At 48.2% G+C, this 18,214-nt stretch overlaps 1 protein-coding gene across 4 annotated transcripts in view; it reads left to right on the top strand.

The window, feature by feature from the left end:
- SLC2A9 (solute carrier family 2 member 9) overlaps positions 1-18,214 on the top strand; it is a 148,208-nt gene that overhangs the window by 74,532 nt on the left and 55,462 nt on the right. For all 4 annotated transcript variants that reach the window (XM_074321361.1, XM_074321356.1, XM_019716591.2 and 1 more), the window contains 2 exons: positions 1,563-1,750; positions 12,596-12,706. In XM_074321361.1, coding sequence (XP_074177462.1) covers positions 1,563-1,750; positions 12,596-12,706 — 299 coding nt within the window. The remainder of the gene's footprint in view (positions 1-1,562; positions 1,751-12,595; positions 12,707-18,214) is intronic.

Below are 18,214 nucleotides of genomic sequence, written 5' to 3'. Positions count from 1 at the left end.
GGGACTGAGTGGCATATCTCCACATTTGCCATCTAGTCACACGAGATACTATGCCTCACCCAGTCACAGGAATCTTCTAAGAAGGGGTGTGGGGCAAGTAGAACACACTCTCTGTATGAACACATATACAGGAGGACATTGAATTGATGTGTTAAAGAGGAAGACATCATAACTTTTAAGAGGAAGAAGAGAGATTTTTGTCACAGGAAAGTTTGTTAAGAGCTGAGTGTTTATTTTAGCTGAGAGCTTCCTGACAGCCAAGGTGAAAAGGGGAAAAATAGGTTACAGTTTCCTTATTATATATGGAAAGCGAGTATGTCAGGGAAGAGAGAAATATTTTCCTGCCCTATAACTCTAGGATGACTTTATCACATGAACATTGTATTTTAAACTTTGCAGAAGTATGAGAAATACTGTGGTTTAGTGCATGACGCGGAAACATTACACATTCAGCTACTTCTCCCATGCATCTTAATAAATGCTACGAAAACTATGAAATCATAGCTTATAAAAGAAACATCCTGAGGCAGCTTTCAGTACACTTCTGGAAATAGCACCCCAGAGCCTTCGTGGGTTGCTTCTTGGAGAATCTGGAGCAAGCTTAACGACTTTTATTTTCCTGCTACTTAAGTGGAGCAATCACACATGCCCTGCGGTTCAGAGCCGTGTTTTTAAGGATGACGCCACCTGTGTCGAATGAACTATCCACAGGAGCTGTCACAATAGCCACCTTTCCCTGAAGGAGGACAAATATCACAGTGCTGAATATTTAAACCTGCTCTCAAAGGGTCTCCTGTGATCTGATTATTATGATCTCAGGGGTCTAATCAGTCAGCCCACCTTACCACAGATTCCCACGGAGGTTTACACAATTAAGGTCTTCGTGAAAAATCACAAGTTCACTGAGGCTGGAAATTTGCAGCAGTCAGCCTGGAAAAGGCATATGTCACATGGGTGAGTTTGAACCCTGGGAAGATTAGCTCTTTGAGACTATTTCCCAAAGTTTCTGTATTTCAGGGGGTCATGGGGAAAAGGCCCTGGATGTCACGTGGGTCAATCCTCGTTCCAATGATACAATGGACTCCCGGGCCTCCTGGCCGAGTGGTGGTCTGACCTCCACTGGACACTCCCAGTGAGGACGGACGCACAGGGCCGGCAAACAGGAGACGCTCAATAATATCCATCGGAAGACACACCTCCTGTGTGTGAAGCTCTGAGCCAGGGTTCAGCGTGTATGATATTGTCCAGTTATGACAGCACAATACCGAAAGCAGCAACGTGCGGAAGGCCCGATCACAAACATTCACCGACCCATGGTAGAGATGGGACTCAAACCCTGGGCACGCTCTGCTTTGCTGTGGGGCAACCAGGAGAATCCTGGTTCTCTCCCGGCTGACCAGGTGGCCTTGGGCAAGTCACTGCATCTCTCTGGGCTTCTGTTCTCCGATTTTCAATCAAGGGCTTCTGTGTCTGGGTGGTGGGACCGACCGTGTGGGGCCCAGCATTAGGCATAGCAAATATCCTGACCTCTGCTGAAAGTCCCTGCTTGTCCCTTTGCGCAGCCTTCCGGACGTTCCTGGGCAAAGAGGACGTGTCCCGAGAGCTGGAGGAGGTGCTGGCTGAGGGCCGCGTGCAGAGGCACATCCAGCTGGTGTCCGTGCTGGAGCTGCTGCGGACGCCCTCTGCCCGCTGGCAGCTCATCACTGTGGTTGTCACCATGGGCTGTTACCAGCTCTGCGGCCTCAACGCGGTGAGTGTCCCTGCACAATCAGAGGGACGGGAGGGAGGGGCGGCGGGGGTGGGGGGAGCCCAGGCACCAAGCCCAGCTCTGTGCCATCAGGCAGCCATGTAATCTGATCCTCAGTGTTCTCATCTGTAAAATGGGACAGCATAACAGTGAAAGAAATAATCCATGCAAAGTTTCAGGGCAGCAGCTAGCACAGTTCTCCCTTAATAAGTGCTACCTGTCTTTATAGTCATTCATCCCTAGAAATATTTAAAAGTCATCTTTCTTAATAAAATGGGTATTAGGGAGTCATATGTAAGGGACATTGAGATGATTTAAATAAAAGTACTCACGACTGGGCTGGCTTCAATGGGTGACTTTGGCCTGAGAAAATCTCAAGCCTTTAAAAAAAGCTTTTGGGGGGCTAAGCTGACGTGGGCAGGAGAGTGGGAGGACCAGGTCTCCCTGAGAAGTTCCCCAAACCCTGTGATGGACACAGTGCCCCTTCTCGCTCGGGGCTGCAGGAAGTAGAAGTTGGGACTTTGAGGAGTAGGGAGCCCACTTGGGATCACTGTCATTACTGCTGCTTCTGGAGAATAGTGGGTTGCCTCCAGAGGTGGTGAGTTCCCCATTCACGAAGGTGTGCGAGCCAGCCGGCCAACCACGTGGCAGGGACATGTGGAAGAGATTTTGCACTGAAACGTCCAGTGCCCTCCGTCCCTTATGTAGCTCAGGGGAAGTGTGGCTGGGCCCAGAGGGAGGGAGAAGGGATTTTCCACAGAGTCCAGATAAAAGAGCTCATCTGCCTTTAGATGGATGAGGCTGGCCTCCCCGCTACAAGCCAGCAGGGAGGGGGTTAGCGCGTGTTGGGGGAGGTGACATGAAAAGGGGAAAAATGACAGCCTAGAAAGTTAAAACCGTCAGGGTCTGCCTCATGTCAACAGCTCTTGATGGAAATGAGACCATCTTGCCACGTACTTGTTTTTACCTGCTCCTTGCTCTGGTGAAAGTCAGCAGAATGAGGCAGGGCCTGGGTCGGCAGTGTGGCCTGTTCTGAGAAGCAGACAGGGAGGATGTATTCATTTCCCGAAGCTCACGCTTGCTGTTGTAAAAGCCACATACAGAATCAGTATTTACTGAGGCATTTAGGTTGGAGACCATGACACTTCTAAGCAGAACTCTCTCCTCCACTGGGACGTCATTTTCTGATTTGCAGCCCTATATAACTTTATCAGTTCCGCGGGCTGTATCTGTAAACCCCACAGCGTGGGCACGTGGTGGGGAAAAAATCCCGTCCTCTCCCAAAGCCAGCAGCAGTGAGAGCTCCGCTCCAGACTTCTGCCCTCCTCGTACTGACTGCGTTTCATGTATTTTTTTTTATTGTTGTGAGGACATTTAACGTGAGATCTACCCTCTTAGCAAATGTCTACGTGTCCAGTGCAGTGTCGTTAAGGACAAGTGCAGTGATCACAGCAGCTCTCTAGGACTTACTCATCTTCCGCAACTGAAACTCGACCTGTTGAACAGCAACTCCCCTGTTCCCCCTCCTCCCTCCTGGGCAGTCACCATGCTTCTCTCTGCTCCTGTGATGGGAGTATTTGAGATTCCTCATACTCGTGTAAGTGAGGTCGTGCAGTATTTGTCCTTCTGTGACTGGCTTATTTCCCTTAGGGTAACTCCCTCCAGGTCCATCCATGTTCTCACATTTCAGAAGTTCCTTCTTTTTTAAGGCTGAATAATATTCCACTGTGTGTATAGACCTCGTTTTCTTTATCCATTCATCCATGAAGGAACATTTAGGTTATTCCCACCTCTTGGCTATTGTTAATAGTGCTTTATTTAACATAGGAGTGCTAATATCTCTTTGAGATCCTGCTTTCAACTCTTTTGGATAAATACCCAGGAGTGGGATTGCTGGGTCATATAGTGGTTCTATTTTTCATTTTTTGAGGAGCCTTCATACTGTTTTCCATAGTGGCTGCACCAATTTACGTTCCCAACGACAGTGTGTGAGGGTTCCAAGTTCTCCACATCTTCACCAACATTTGTTTGTCTTTTTTTTTTTTTTTCAAATAATAGCCATCGTAACAGGTGGGAGGTGCTACCTCATTGTGGTTTTGATTTGCACTTCCCTGATAATTAGTTATGCTGAGTATCTTTTCATATAACTGTTGGCCATTTGTATGTCTTCTTTGGAGAAATGTCTATTGAAACCTTTTGTCTATTTTTCAATTGGGTTATTTGGGGTTGTTCTGTTTTGTTGTTTTTGCTCTTGAGTTGTAGGAGATCCTTATATATTTTGTATATTGACCCCCTTATCAGATGCAGGGTTTGCTAATATCTTGTTTCATTCTGTAGGTTGCCTTTGTACTCTGTTGATTGTTTCCTTTGTTGTGCAGAAGCTTTTTAGTTTGGTGTGGTCCCACTTGTTTATTTTTGCTTTTGGGGCCGTATGTTTTTTCTAGGAGTTTAACAGTTTTAGCTCTTATGGTTAAGTCTCTAATCCATTTTGAATGAAGATAAAGTTCCAATTTCATTGTTTTGTATGTGGATATTGAGTTTCCCACCACCATTTGTCAAAAAGACTATTCTTTTCCCAGTGAATATTCCTGGCTCCCTTGTCAAACATCAGTTGACCATAAATGCATGGGCTCATTTCTGGGCTCTCTATTCTGTTCCATTAGTCGGTATGTATATTTTTATGCCAGCACCATACTGCTTTGATTACTGTAGCTTTGTAACGCATTTTGAAATCAGGAAGTATGAGGCCTACAGTTTTATTCTTTCTCAAGATTGTTTTGACTATTTCTTGTCTTTTGTGGTTCTTTATGAATGTTAGGATTTTTTTTCTATTTCTGTAACTATGCCATTGGGATTATTATAGGGATGACATTGAATCTGTAGATCGCTTTGGCTAGTATAGACCTTTTGACATTATTAAGTCTTCTAGTCCGTGAATGTGGAATATTTTTCCATTTATTTGTATCTTCTTTCATGTCTCTCATCAGTGTTTTGTAGTTTTCAAATGTAAAAGTCTTTTACCTCCTTCGTTAACTTTATTCCCAAGTATTTTATTCTTTTTGATGCTATTGTAATTGGGATTTTTACAAATTTTGTTTTTGGATAGTTTATTGTTAACGTATAGAAACGCAACTGATTTTTGTATGTTGATTTTGTATCCTGCAACTTTACTAAATGCGTTTAGTGTTTCTAACAGTGTGTGTGTGTGTGGCATCTTTGGGATTTTTCTACATATAAGATCATGTCATTTGCAAACAGTGATAATTTTGCTCTTTTCTTTCTGATATGGATGCCTTTTTCTTTTATTTTTCTTGCCTGATTGCTACAGCTAGGACTTCCAGTACTATGTGGAATAAAAATCATGAGAGTGGCCATCCTTGTCTTGTTCCTGATCTTAGAGGAAAAGCTTTCAGCTTTTCATCATTGAGTATGATGTTAGCTCTGGGCTTATAATATATGGCCTTTATTATGTTGAGATAATTTCCTTCTACTCTTAGTTTGCTGAGGATTATTTTAAATCTCTAAGTCAGGACCAATACTCCCAGCTTGGCCTGCTTAACTCAACACAAAGAAAAGAGCTCTGGACCAAGATCCAGACGCCTGGCTTTCTGTCTCAGTGAGACCACAAATCTGCAGTGGGGGACCTGGGCCATTGCTTTCCCTCACCCAGCCTCTGTCTGCTCTGCTGTAATAATAATTAAACACACACTTGTTTAGCATTTAACATGAGCCAGACGCTGATCCCTTGACAGCCCTGTGAGTTAGGCACACAGACACTGAGAGACTTTCCCTAAGTCACACAGCGTGGAATGGTAAAAAGAGATTTGAACACTATCCATTTGGCCACAAGATCTAGGTGCTTAAGCCCCGAGCAGGGAAGGTCCCCAGTGTTCTTGAGAGCTTCCCCACTGAGTCATTGAGCTGTGTCCCCAGGTCATCCACAGGCCGCGAATGGGACAAGCCTACTTCTGTTTTACATACAAAGGGACAAACACAGGTTAGCCACAAATCACAGCCCAACTAGCCTGCGCCTCAGTCAGGGCTCTCTTCCTGCACCTGCTGCCTTTTAATCCAAATAATTCATGAGACCAAGGAAGAGAGTTGTCTAACACAGATGAAAAACTTTAAATGCCCTTTAAAACTTGCTTTGTTCCCTTGATTTTCCCAGAAATTCTTTGGGGGGACATGGTCTGTAGTTTAAGGCAGTTGTAAATACTGCTAGGTATCAACCCATTGATCAGTTTCTTCCAGCCCCAAATGTCTACAGGGTAGGGGGTGCTCTCCCCGGATTCTAGATGAAGAAACTGAGGCTTACAGAGGGCCAAGGTGTAGGGACGAAGTCTCAGAGAACAGTTTCTAGGCTCTCGGCCTCACGTGGAAAGGTGCTGGCTCAGGTAGTAGATGGCCGTCAGCTGTAATCAGTTAGCCAATTAGCCGCTGATATATCTGCTGTGGCTGCGTTGGTTGGTTGTTTGGTTGGTTGGTTGGTTGGTTGGTTGGTTGGTTGGTTGGCTGGTTGGTTGGTTGGCTGGTTGGTTGGTTGGCAGGAAAGCGGATGGAGGATTGTGCATCATGTGGCTACTACTTCCTGTGTGTGTCTCACCTGGCTGCCAGCGAGACTAGGGTGCAGGAAGACCATTTGTTGGGGTACTAGTGGAAGTTTCTTCCCTGTGTCTCCGACCCAGCCTCCAGCAAGAATATAGTGGTAACCCCCCTATCTATGGCTCCGTTGTTGTTCCTTTCTGGCCTCACCATATCTTGTGTTCTTGTGTGGGGAGTGGGAGCTGAGACCCCCCATGACACCCTGCGTGACACAAGGACTTGCCCACCGTCACTGCAGGTGGTGCCTGTGCTGTGAAATGCACAATCCTGGCAACAGCTGCCCTACCCAGGTGTGGCCAGCCCGTCTCTAAGACTCAGGTATCTTGTGCTCAGCCGGCACCTCTCAGCCTCAGCACTACGCACATTTGGGGCTGGGAAATTCATGGTCACAAAGGGCTGTCCTGTGCACTGCAGGATGTTTGGCAGTGTCCCTGACAGGATGACAGTAGCCTACCCCACCAGTGCTGACAACCAAAGATGCCTCCAGACATTGCCAAACGAACGTCCTCTCAGGTCAAAATTGCCCCTGGTTGAGAACCACTGTATTAAACAAACATTCCATATTGTTCAGTACATTTTTGCTAAAGAGTTGATGAATGGTATTCTCATATTTTAGAAATCAAATGAGACTTGGATTTTACATTTAGTTGTTTTTCAATTCCTTTTCAGTGCTTGATTGTTTTTCTGTCTTCTTCTCACACTAACTTTCAAGTTCCCGTCTCTAAAATTAGATCAGTCATTCAAAATTATTTCATGCAGCTGCCTTCCTTCTGAGCAGTTTGTCCTTTGCGTGAAAACCAGAGTTGTATGCGAACGTGCAGCCTCTCCCGGCACGTGGGAGCCTCTCGTTGCTGAGCCCACCTACTTACCTGGGGCAACATCGATGGCTCCTGCCCCTCCAGTGCCACTCCCCTCACCATGACCATCCTCGAGGGTGGAGGCCATGCCTCATGGTCCTTGTGTCCCCAACACCTGGAGCTGCCATGACCCATGGGAGGCCCCTAAATGTTTGGGCAAGAAAGGAATAGGAGGTGAGACAAACAAGGGGGCAGGGAAGCCACTGTTTCTACCAAGTCCTGAGGCTGAAAATCAGACTAATGCCAGTTGTCAAAGCTGGTACAGGGAAGCCATAGTTTTCTTGAACCTTCCTGAATCTTCTGGAATGCCAAGTACTTATGGACCTCGGGCTGCCCTTCCTCCCTCTGGATCCCTGCCTCTTGAAGTGAGGAAGCCAATCACAGACCTCACTGAGCCTCTGTTTCCTGTTATGGAAAATGGGGATGCTAATACTCGGTTTGCGTAGATGCCGTGAGGATTATGTGAAATTAGGTATGTAGACTATCCCTCACATGGTAACTGCTCAGCTTATATTAGATCACCTTCCTGTTAGCAGCAAGACTGTCCCTGTCAATGTTTTCTTCTCTTCCGAAGCCACGCATTTTCAAACTTCTGATATGCAGTCTCGGTTGGGAAACAAGACACCCAAGCTTGTCAGAAATAGATGTCAAGCAAGAGTAGAAAGGCTCAGAGTACAGGCTGTGAACAAGCCATATGTGCCTGGTGACCCATTCTCGAAGCTCAGAGGCCTTTTACCACTGCCAGAGTTTGCGCATGTGGTGGCTGCCTGAGTATTACAGCGTGCCGGGGTAGCTGGTGTATCCCTCAAGCCCTTTACCTGGGTAATTCCGTGTTTCCCCGAACATAAGACCGTGTCTTACATTAATTTCTGCTCCAAAAGACACAGTAGGGCTTATGTTCAGGGGATTTCATCCTGAAAAATCATGCTAGGGCTTATTTACCGGTTAGGTCTTATTTTCGGGGAAACACGGTTGTTGCATAACGCCTCCCTTCCCTGCTAGACTAGGTCTGTGGGGAGGAGGATGTGCGTTGCCCCCCACTGTCACCCCAGTGCCTAGCAGAGCGCCAGGCATCCTGTACCTTCTATAAAGAATTGAATAGAAGGGAGATGAGGCTGGGAGAAGGGAGGGAGAGCGGGAAACAAGGAAAACTCAGACAGGTTGGTAGTGAAGCATGATACCTGCCCCCATTGCTGGCCTGGAACCATATGAAGGACCATCCCATTTGTCAAAGCATCATTCGGAATTCGGGAACCCCAATCATGTTTTGCATAAAACTACTCATCACAAGTTCAGAAGTATTAGCAATAGCTTTTGTGTTCAAGTTTCTCCCCAAATCGTTTTCTAACTCAAGTTAGGAAAGCTAAAAGTGTTCCATTGCCCTAATAACTGAGACCATCTCACTAAAAGGATTTACGGTGTCCCCGTGGATGGAGAGATCGCTCTGTGGAGACCCTCCGTGGGGCTCTGTGCTCAGCAGCACAAGTCCTGGAGTCAAGTGTGTTCAACTCCTAGCGTTGAACTAGAGAGTTATGGGATGAGTTGCCATAACTGCTCCGGGCCTCAGTTTCTCCAGCTGTAAAGTGGTACCCACCTCAGGTGATGGTTGTGAAGAGAGATGAAAAGATGCACATAAAGCCGCCGGCGTAGGGCCAGCCACATCGGTGGTGCTCAATGATGAAAGACTCCTGTCCTGAGGCCTGGGTGGCCTGGGTTCCTACCCACATCCTCCACCCTCCTGGGGGACACTTAACCCCTCTGACCTCAGTCACTGAGATGCAAAATGGGGACGTGACTCAAAGGAGACGAGAAAGGTGCTGGCTCAGGTGAGGCTATATTTTTACCGGTACGAGCAGGAACAAGACTCTTAGAAAAGCTGGGATTTCTGGCCACTCAGTATTTGGGTGCTTACTTTGTCTATTTGTGGATTTTCATGAAGAAAAGGAGTGAGGGGCAGAGGAGGGAGCCGCCCCTCACTGAGCCCAGAGTCGGGCACTCCGAGTACATCATCCGGTTTAATTCTCTCATGCACTTTAAGGACGCGAATCGAGGCCGGTGGTAGAGACCCGGGTCCAAAGCCTCACCGCTGGCAGTGAGTGATACGTGTCACACCTGTTCCGTCCACTCACAGCCTCCGTCTTTCCAAAGGACAGCTGTCCATGAAGAGGGGACTTTAGACTTTAAGTTGATGTGACCTGGGGGCTGAGGTACAAGCCCAGAGCCCTGGAGAGGACCCTGGAGGGGTTTGTGGGTCTTGTCTTACAATGGGTGAGGCAGCTAGGGCTCAGCTGGTCCCACCAGAGAGGCTGAGAAAGTCAGCTCAGCCTCCCCCTCCATTGTCAGGTGGAAGTAAGGCCTGAGGAGAATGAGGGTGACACTTGGCTGGGGCTTTGGACGAAGCAGCCCTGCCAAGGAGGAGGGTCTAGGCTTTCCAGCATTGTCAGAAGAGCCACGCCTCTTCCTTGGGCAGAAGGCCTTGCTTTTCTTTGTGGCAAGCATGCATTATCTTTTCCTATGATGCACTCTGTTCCTTCCCACCTCTCAGATTGATGCCACCTGATTTAACATCCATCTCATTCCATCTCAGGAGGGGAATCAGATGCTTTCTCACCCAGGGGCTGCAGAGGGCAGCGGAAGGGGTTGGAATGACCTGAGCTGACATCCCAGCTCTGCCACTGGGTAGCTAGGCACCCTCACCTGGCCGAGCCTCAGTTTCTTCATCTGTTAAATGGGGGCAGTGATATCTACCTCAGTGGGTTGTGGTGAGGATGAAATTAAGTGATGTAGGGGACAGGTTTGGGGGTGGGTACAAAATATAAGCTCCTTTCTTCCCCTCTGAAATTCAGAACAGGTCAGAGAGACTGGCACAGAAATCAGATAGGTGAAGATCAAAATGTCAGTTCTGCACCAAGTGCAGCTGGATGCGGGAGTGCAGCTTCAGCAGCTGTGGTTAATTCTGCACCCCCAGATTTAAGGCGCAGACCCAGTGGTAACAGAAGGAAGCAACCCAGGCCCTTGTCCACGGGTCTGGAGAGCAGAGGGGACTCAAGCTCCCTGCAGGAGGCGCCCGTGAGCACACACGGTCCTTTCTTCCAAGGGCACCCACCTGCCTTATCCCTCGTCCCTTGTGTGGCACCTTGTCCCTTGGGCTGACAGGGAGGCCTGTTCCCCAAATGGAAACAGGGAACAAAGACATTGGCACAGTTCCTGGGATGTAATGTTTACTAAATGACAAGGTCTCCTGTCTCTATACTGCAAAATAGAGCCTGTGCACCATTATTTGGGGCGCTCAGCCCTGTGTTTCTCTCTCTCTCTGTCTCAATCTGACCTCTGCTTCCATCTTTCCATGTCCTCTCTGACGTCTGACCATCCTCCCTCCCTCCTAGGACACATTTCCAGCTCACCTAGATAACCCAAGAGCACCCTGCCCCCCATCTCAAGACCCTCAACTGACCCACATCTTCAAAGTCCCTTTTGCCATGTGACGCAGCGTAGTCACAGGTTCCCTGGATCAGGACGTGGCCATCTGTGGGAGCCAGTGTTCTGCTGGCCACGTCTGAAGCGTATATTAAGTCCACACTCCCTCTCATACCGTCTTGTTTTGGACCAAGGTACATCAGGGGTTCTGTTGCTCCTGCAGGTTAGCCGGAGAGATAGATTAGAACACGCCTCTCAGTCAAAGACCCACTGTGATCAAGGCCATGGGTAGACATGGGAGTGGGGGTAACCGGCGGGTAGAAGAGGAATCTTGGCAGTAAGCGGGGCTCAAAGCCCCACGCTGCCCGCAGTGAAAGAACCGCGGGGCAGGAGGCAGACCAGCCTGGCTCTCCTCCACGCCTGGTTCTTGGCTGTGTGTGGTCTCTCTGCTCCTTAGGCAACGTGGGGTTATGCTTTGTCTCTAAAACACTGTCGTGAGTTAAGAATGAGGGCTTTAGGGCGACGGGACAGGGGAGTCGAGAAGGTGCAAAGCCTCCGCTGTGCCCCCTGCAAAGTCCCTCCAAGGCCCCGCCCACAGGAGGAGACGGGGCTAAGAAGCAGACTCAGGGGCTTCCTCCCCGTGGCTTCCCCACAACTGTGTGGTGTTTTCCTTGACTGAGGAGCAATCGCATCTCAGCAGAGATGGAATCTTCTAGAATAACACCTACCATTTGTTATGCACCAATTATATACAACATACTTCATCACTTAAAAATTTTTTATGACAATCCTGAAAGACGGGGTTTTGTTACCTTCTTTCCGAGGGAGAAGATTCAGAGACAGGCAATCACTTGCTCACAGATCCTCAGTTTGAAAGTGGCAGCGCTGGGGCTGGAGTGGGGTTCGCAGGCCTGCGGACCTGTACCCCTCCCCTACCTCACCATCTGTCTCGGTGGGAGGAGCCTCGGGCAACCTGAGGGAGAGCCATTGGGTCCTGGGCAGGCGGGGTCCATGCAAAGCACACACTCCATTTCCTGGTGCTCCCATGTGATCCACACCTTCAAACTGCCGGATCCAACCAGCCTCGGTGGGAGCAGAGGCTGGGGCAGTTCCCGCTGTGCGATGATCCAGCGAGAGAAATGGCCCAGAGGAGCCAGCAGAATGAGACTGGCAGTTTGTGATGTGCAGGCCTACTCCCTGGGTACAGGACCGTCTTGCGGGCCTGGACTGGGAGAGAGGGTCTGAAAGGCCGACTGCCGCCTACCGATGCATAGACACTTTTATGTATGAGCTGGTTCTAGTGCCGCCTTTATAACTGTCCCTGGATGAGCGTGTAATTTTAGGCACCTCGACTCCCTTGCTAACGTTTAAAGTCTTTGCGGATGCCTGACGCCGTGTGGCTGCAGGGAGAAGTGGAAACAGGGAAAGAGGGGCCCGGGGCAGTGTGAGGAGCCTGGAGGGCACCCCTGGGGGAGGCCAGAGCTTGGCTTCCACAGGAGGAGCCGTCTGGGGACCACGAGCGGGTCAAGGCGTGGGGTTCAGAACCCAGGCCGGCCGTAGCACAAGTGTCAGATCCACCTGTGCACGGGAGGCAGCAGGCCACCTGAGGGGTGAGAGGGCCCACAGAGACCTTTCATTTCTCCAGAAACAAAGTGAGAACCGAGTGCGCCCAGCTACAGTCCAGCCTGACAGAGACAAGCACCAAACACAGATGTTGCCGTTTCATCACCATCAGTTTCCTAGGCCCTTCCAGCAGCAGGCCCCCCATCCGCTTTCGTATATCAGGACAGCGCAGTTTTCTCTCATTCAGTAAACTCTTGTTCTTTAAGGAAATGGCTGGGACGGGGAGAACACATAAATCACCATGTCCAGTGATTTATGTCCCTGAATTTAGGTACCATGTGCTGGAATTTAACGTACGAAATAGATGCCCCTTCACTGACCCTGCTTCGTTTTCTTTCCCGTGTTACAGATTTGGTTCTATACCAACAGCATCTTTGGGAAAGCCGGCATCCCTCCAGAAAAGATCCCGTACATCACCTTGAGCACGGGTGGCATCGAGACTGTGGCTGCCGTCGTCTCTGTAAGTAAACTGAGGGTTATTCCCGAGAACATCGCAGGGTCAGCAGGGACGCCCAAGCAGAAAACGGGCTTGCCTGTAAAGGAGCATGCGCTTTGCCCTACACAGGTGTCTGAATTTTAAGAGTTTATCATGCAGTTGACCGCTCACATTTCACCCATTTAAAGAGAGAAGATTCTTATCTATATTTTGCTTCCCTGTTGTCTTCCTTTAAAAAAAAAACAGTTCCCTTCTTTGAACTCCCACCTGGTCACTGAGGATACAGTCTAATGCGCCCCTCTGAGAAGGACCACATCTGCCTGGCAACCCAGGGCCGAGCACTGTGAGCTCAGGTCTATGGCCAGGACTTCAAACATACTTCACAGCCATAAGCTGTCATCTCATCACCCCAGATATGCAGGCGTTTGCAAGGCAAAGAAAACGAGAAAGGCCATGCCCCATCCCTCGGTGTACTAGAAAGCGTGGCTTTAATAATGAGCCGCAATCTCCCAAAAAAGAGAAACACAATGCTCATCACTCTTTCTCAATCTCCAACATGCAAAATGAACATTTGGGCGGTGCGGGGAGTTGGAGACTTCAGAATCTAGCAGGAACTGCACAGGTTTTGGAATCAGACTGAACCAGATTAGAATCCTGGATCTGGAACTTCTTGGCTGTGTGATATTGCACAATGCACTCAACCTCTCTGAGCTTCCGTTTCTCCTTTCGTGCGCTGTTCATGTCCCTTCTATGGTGTAGATGTGTGGGCTGAGCCTCACCCTTCAGGCACCCAGTACACGATGGGGTTCACTTCCAGGGGAAAGAGAAGAGGGTTACAATCAGAGTGACACTGTGTGACCTTGATGGAGTAGCTTATTTATTTCCGTTCTTGTTCCCCATTTGTGCTGACAGGACAGATGCCAGTGCAAACAAGCAGAGGCTCCCAATTGCCTTTTTGACTCGTTTTCAGCAGAACACTTTATTTTGCTCCTTGTTCTTAATAGGACATTTTAACAAGATGCTTTTAAAAATGGATGCCATCAAAAGTGTTGACACTGGTGTCTGCTCTCCCTCTCCTTCCATTCACGGGCTTTTTATTAGAGGGTATATACTTTAATGTTTCACGATCTGGAAGTTTCATAAAATTCTTGTCTCGAGTTCCAGACTCTAGCCAGTGGTTATAGATTTGTCATAGGTTTACTTTGATCAGCAGAAAAGCACAGTCTGGAATGAAAATGATGGGGAAATGACAGGGTTTGTTTTGGGGTTTGTTTGTTTGTTTTATTTTGGTAAAGTATTTTGTTGTTATAAGAAATCGACATAAGCTCATTAGGGTAAATTTGTAAACATCAGAAAAATAGAAAGAAACAAAGAAGAAATCACCTACGATCATACTACCAGAGGAAGTTTGGGGAAATCCCTCGTTGTCTTTTCTACACATAGACGTGTTTTATTCCTACGCAGCAGTGACCCTATTCGATCCACTCTCTTTAATCCTGCTTTTGTTCACATGACCTAAGTCAAAGTGATTTTCTATGCTGTTACTTCTCATTTGAGTATGTTTTATTAAAGTGCGACGTACATGCAGAAAAGCATGCAAATCATCGGCCCTCCGAATCAGCACTAGTGTGACAGCTCTATCCTGCATAGATTGGCTATGAATTTCCTTCACTGTTGTCTGCGGGGCGGGGGGGGGGTGCGTTGTGATGGGGGCTCCGCTCAGAGCCCGGCCGGCAGAAACCCACTGCCTGGATTCTGATCCCAGCTCTGACTCTTTGGAGCTATGTGACCCTGGGCAAGTGATTCAACAGTTTTGTGACTCGATTTCTCCATTTCTATAAGAAGGACACCGCCCCAGCCTCCTAGGGGTGGGGTGAGGACTAAAAAAGGGAATACACATTAAATGACGTACGCAGCGCTAGGCAAATGATGAGCCGTGTTCACTAGTCTTGTTCTGTATGGTAGGTTCCCATTATTTGTCGTTTTCAATGAGGCTGTGATGAACATCCTAGCAGAGGGCAGGGTTTCACAGGGATTCTGGGTCTTTTGATAGTTGAGGAAACCAAGTCTCACAGCAATGCCTTACCCAGGATCAGGCAGACAGCCAATAGGTCAGAACCTGAGGGTCCGGGGGAGCTAAGACCTAGGGCCCCTCCTGCTCCCCAATCCCCTGAGTGTATTACGTGGAATCTCATGAAGGCTCACATCACTCCTGCAAGTCCAGTTTTCACCCCCATTTGAAAGAGGAGCAAACAGAGGGAGTGCTGATGCTTTCAACCTCAGTCCCCCTGACCCTGCCTTCTGGTCCCCACCCTCTGGCTGGCAGATGATCGTCCACAAAGGTGACAATATTTGATGAAGTAGTTCTTGGAAGTACTATCCCAAGAAGGAGGTAAATGACTTCACCCTCCTGGGAGAGAAAGAGAGGACTTTTCCAAAATCAGAACTGGGCACCACAGCCTCTGAAGGTCTGCCTGCTGTTGCCGTCCAGTGTGGATCATGGGCATTCAGACCGTGTGTGTTCTAGAGGTGCGGGAACCTCCGTGTGGCCCAGAGTGGGGAGTGACAGCTTCACAGCTCTGATGGGAGAGTCACTCATTCCTGCGTTCACTCATTTATTCCACAGCGCTGCTTGGCCCCTGCTCTGTGGCGGGAGCAGGTCTAGGTGTGTGAGGTGCGTCCGTGGACAAAAGAGACAAAGGCCTTGCCCAGGAAAAGATGAGCTCCCGGTGGCGGTGGGGACAAATAATGAACAAAATGAGTCACCTGTGTGGGAGCTTAGGTGGAGAAGGATGCCATCAGGAGCAGTGGCACATTGAAACGGGGGTAGAGAGGTGGGTTAGGTGACTGTCTTACATATTGCCATCATGCCCACGAATGGGGGAGTTGTCACCCAGATATGTGGTGAAGAACGTTCCAGGCAGAGGGAGCGGCTAGAAGAAAAGCCTGCATCAGCCAGACCCCAGCAGGAAAGAGATGGCACAGTGAACACGATGGTTGCAGGGCAGATGAACTCGGGGGTGGGTGGGTCTGTAGGGTGGGCAGGCTACCCCTCAGGAGCAGTGACCTTGAGTGGAGGGACACAGCCAGCTACAAGGGAGCCGGGGCCAACACCCTGGCCTCACTCCCTGCCTTCCTTCTGCTTTCTTCCTGGTGCCCCATTTGCTGATACCACCTGGAGGCAGAGGGCAAGGGATCTGATCCTGTGGGTCCTTCTCCAGGACACAGAGCAGGGTGCAGGTGATTTGGAGGGGTGCCCAGGGGACGTCCAGGGCAGGCCCTGCTCAGGAGCACAGCTGTGTCTGCCAGGGGGAAGGAGGCAGGGAGGCCAGCAGGCCTGGAGGGGCGTGGCGAGGGTATTGACAGCTGAGTGCCTTGTGTTTTATTTTTATTTATTTTTCTTATTAAATTTATTGGGGTGACATTGGTTAGTAAAGTTACATAGGTTTCAGGTGTACAATTCTATAATTCATCATCTATATGTGGCATGTGTGTTCACCACCCAGAGTCAGTTCTCCTTCCATCACCATGTATTTGAGCCCCTTACCCTCTTCTACCACCCCTCCCCCTTACCCTCTGGTAACCACTAAACTGTTGTCTGTGTCTACGAATTTTTGTTTATCTTGATTATTTGTTGCTTTCCGTTCCATATCCCACATATGAGTGAACTCGTGTGGTTCTCAACTTTTTCTGTCAGACTTATTTCACTTAGCATGATAATCTCGAGATCCATCCATGTTGTCGCAAACGGCAGTATTTCATCTTTTCTTATGGCAGAGTAGTATTCCATTGTGTATATATACCACAACTTCTTTATCCATTCATCTATCGAGGACATTTTGGTTGTTTCCATGTCTTGGCCACCATAAATAAAGCTGCAACAAACATCGGAGCACATATATCTTTACGGATACATGTTTTCAGATTTTGGGGGTAGATACCAAGAGAGGGATTGCTGGGTCATATGGTAATTCTATTCTTAATTTTTTGAGGAACCAAAAAATTAGTGGCTGTACCAATTTGCATTCCCACCAGCAGTGTATGAGGGTTCCTTTTTCTCCACCACCACTCCAACACTTATTATTTGTCTTGTTGATGATAGCTGTTCTAACAGGTGTGAAGTGTGGTATTTCATTGTGGTTTGGATTTGCATTTCCCTAATAGCTAGTGACGTTGAGCATTTTTTCATATATCTGTTGGCCATTTGTATATCTCCCTGCAGAAGTGTCTGTTCAGGTCTTCTGCCCTTTTTTTAACTGGATTGTTTGCTTTTTTGTTGTTGTTGTTGAGTTGTATGAGTTCTTCCTAAATTTTGGATATTAGCCCCTTATCAGAGGTGTTGTTTGCAAATATCTTCTCCCATTCTAGCAGAAAAACAGACGCATAGGCTAATGGGACGGAATTGAGAACCCAGAAATAAACCCACATATGTAAGAGCAATTAATTTTCGGCAATGGAACCAAAAACAAAGGATGGAGAAAAGAAAGCCTTTTCAGTAAATGGTGGTGGGAAAATTGGAAGGCCACATGCAAAAAAATGAAACTGGACTGCTACCTGTCACCGTGTACCAAAATTAACTCAGAATGGATGAGAGCTAAACATAAGACCTGAAACAACAAATTGCATAGCAGAAAACATAGGTACTAAACTTATGGATCTTGGTCTTAGGATTTTATGAATTTGATCTCAAAGGCAAGGGAAGTAAAAGCAAAAATAAATGAATGAGACTATATCAAACTAAAAAGCTTCTGCACAGCAAAACAAACAAACAAAAAACCATCAACAAAACAAAGAGGCAGTCTTGTCCTGTTTGAAAAGGACCCCTCTGGCCACTGTAAAGAAAACAGGTGTGGGTGGGGTGGTGAGGGTAGCGCAGGGGGTGTGAGGAGGCTGGAAAACAGGCTGATTTTCCTGTGAATCATCAGACTGCATGTTGTCTAAAACTGGTATCAAAAGGACTGAGTTCAGCTCATCCTTCTCTACGTGCAAGTGTTCCACTGACAAATGATTCTGCTGCGTTCCTATGCAGAGGAGCAGGAAGAAACAACCCCCACCTCCACTAAAATATTAGATTAAATCCCCAGCTTATCTAACAAAACTTATAGGAACTTGGCAGAAGGGAGGGAGCTACATCAGCAAAATCAGAAACAGACTCCCCCTTTGGCCCTCAAACTCCCTGGGCGCGGAGAGTGAGGGCACAAGTGGCTCCCAGGGGCTCCATCCAAGCCATGAGCACCTACCAGAGCTGAGAAATTAAAATTCAGGATAAGCGGCTTTTCCTATTCGCTGCATTTGAACATGAAATGCGTGTACACCATTTGAGAAGTACGTATGTAATCTGTTGCCTTGGTAGGAAACATGCGTATAGACATGGGGACTCTTCTGGCTCTGAGGCATATCCTTACGGGGGTGCGGGGTACACAGAGTCAGGCCCAGCCTCCCCAAGTGGACAGGTGGTTTTGTGCCGGAAGCCCATTTCCTGCAGTGCCTGCCCTCACCCAGCCCCAACTCTGAGCATACCTTTCCATCAGG

Source organism: Rhinolophus sinicus, linkage group LG02 (assembly GCF_036562045.2).
Source record: "Rhinolophus sinicus isolate RSC01 linkage group LG02, ASM3656204v1, whole genome shotgun sequence".
Classification (NCBI taxonomy): domain Eukaryota; kingdom Metazoa; phylum Chordata; class Mammalia; order Chiroptera; family Rhinolophidae; genus Rhinolophus; species Rhinolophus sinicus.
Note: the sequence above shows the minus strand (reverse complement) of the source record. Positions and strands in the feature narration are given on the sequence as shown.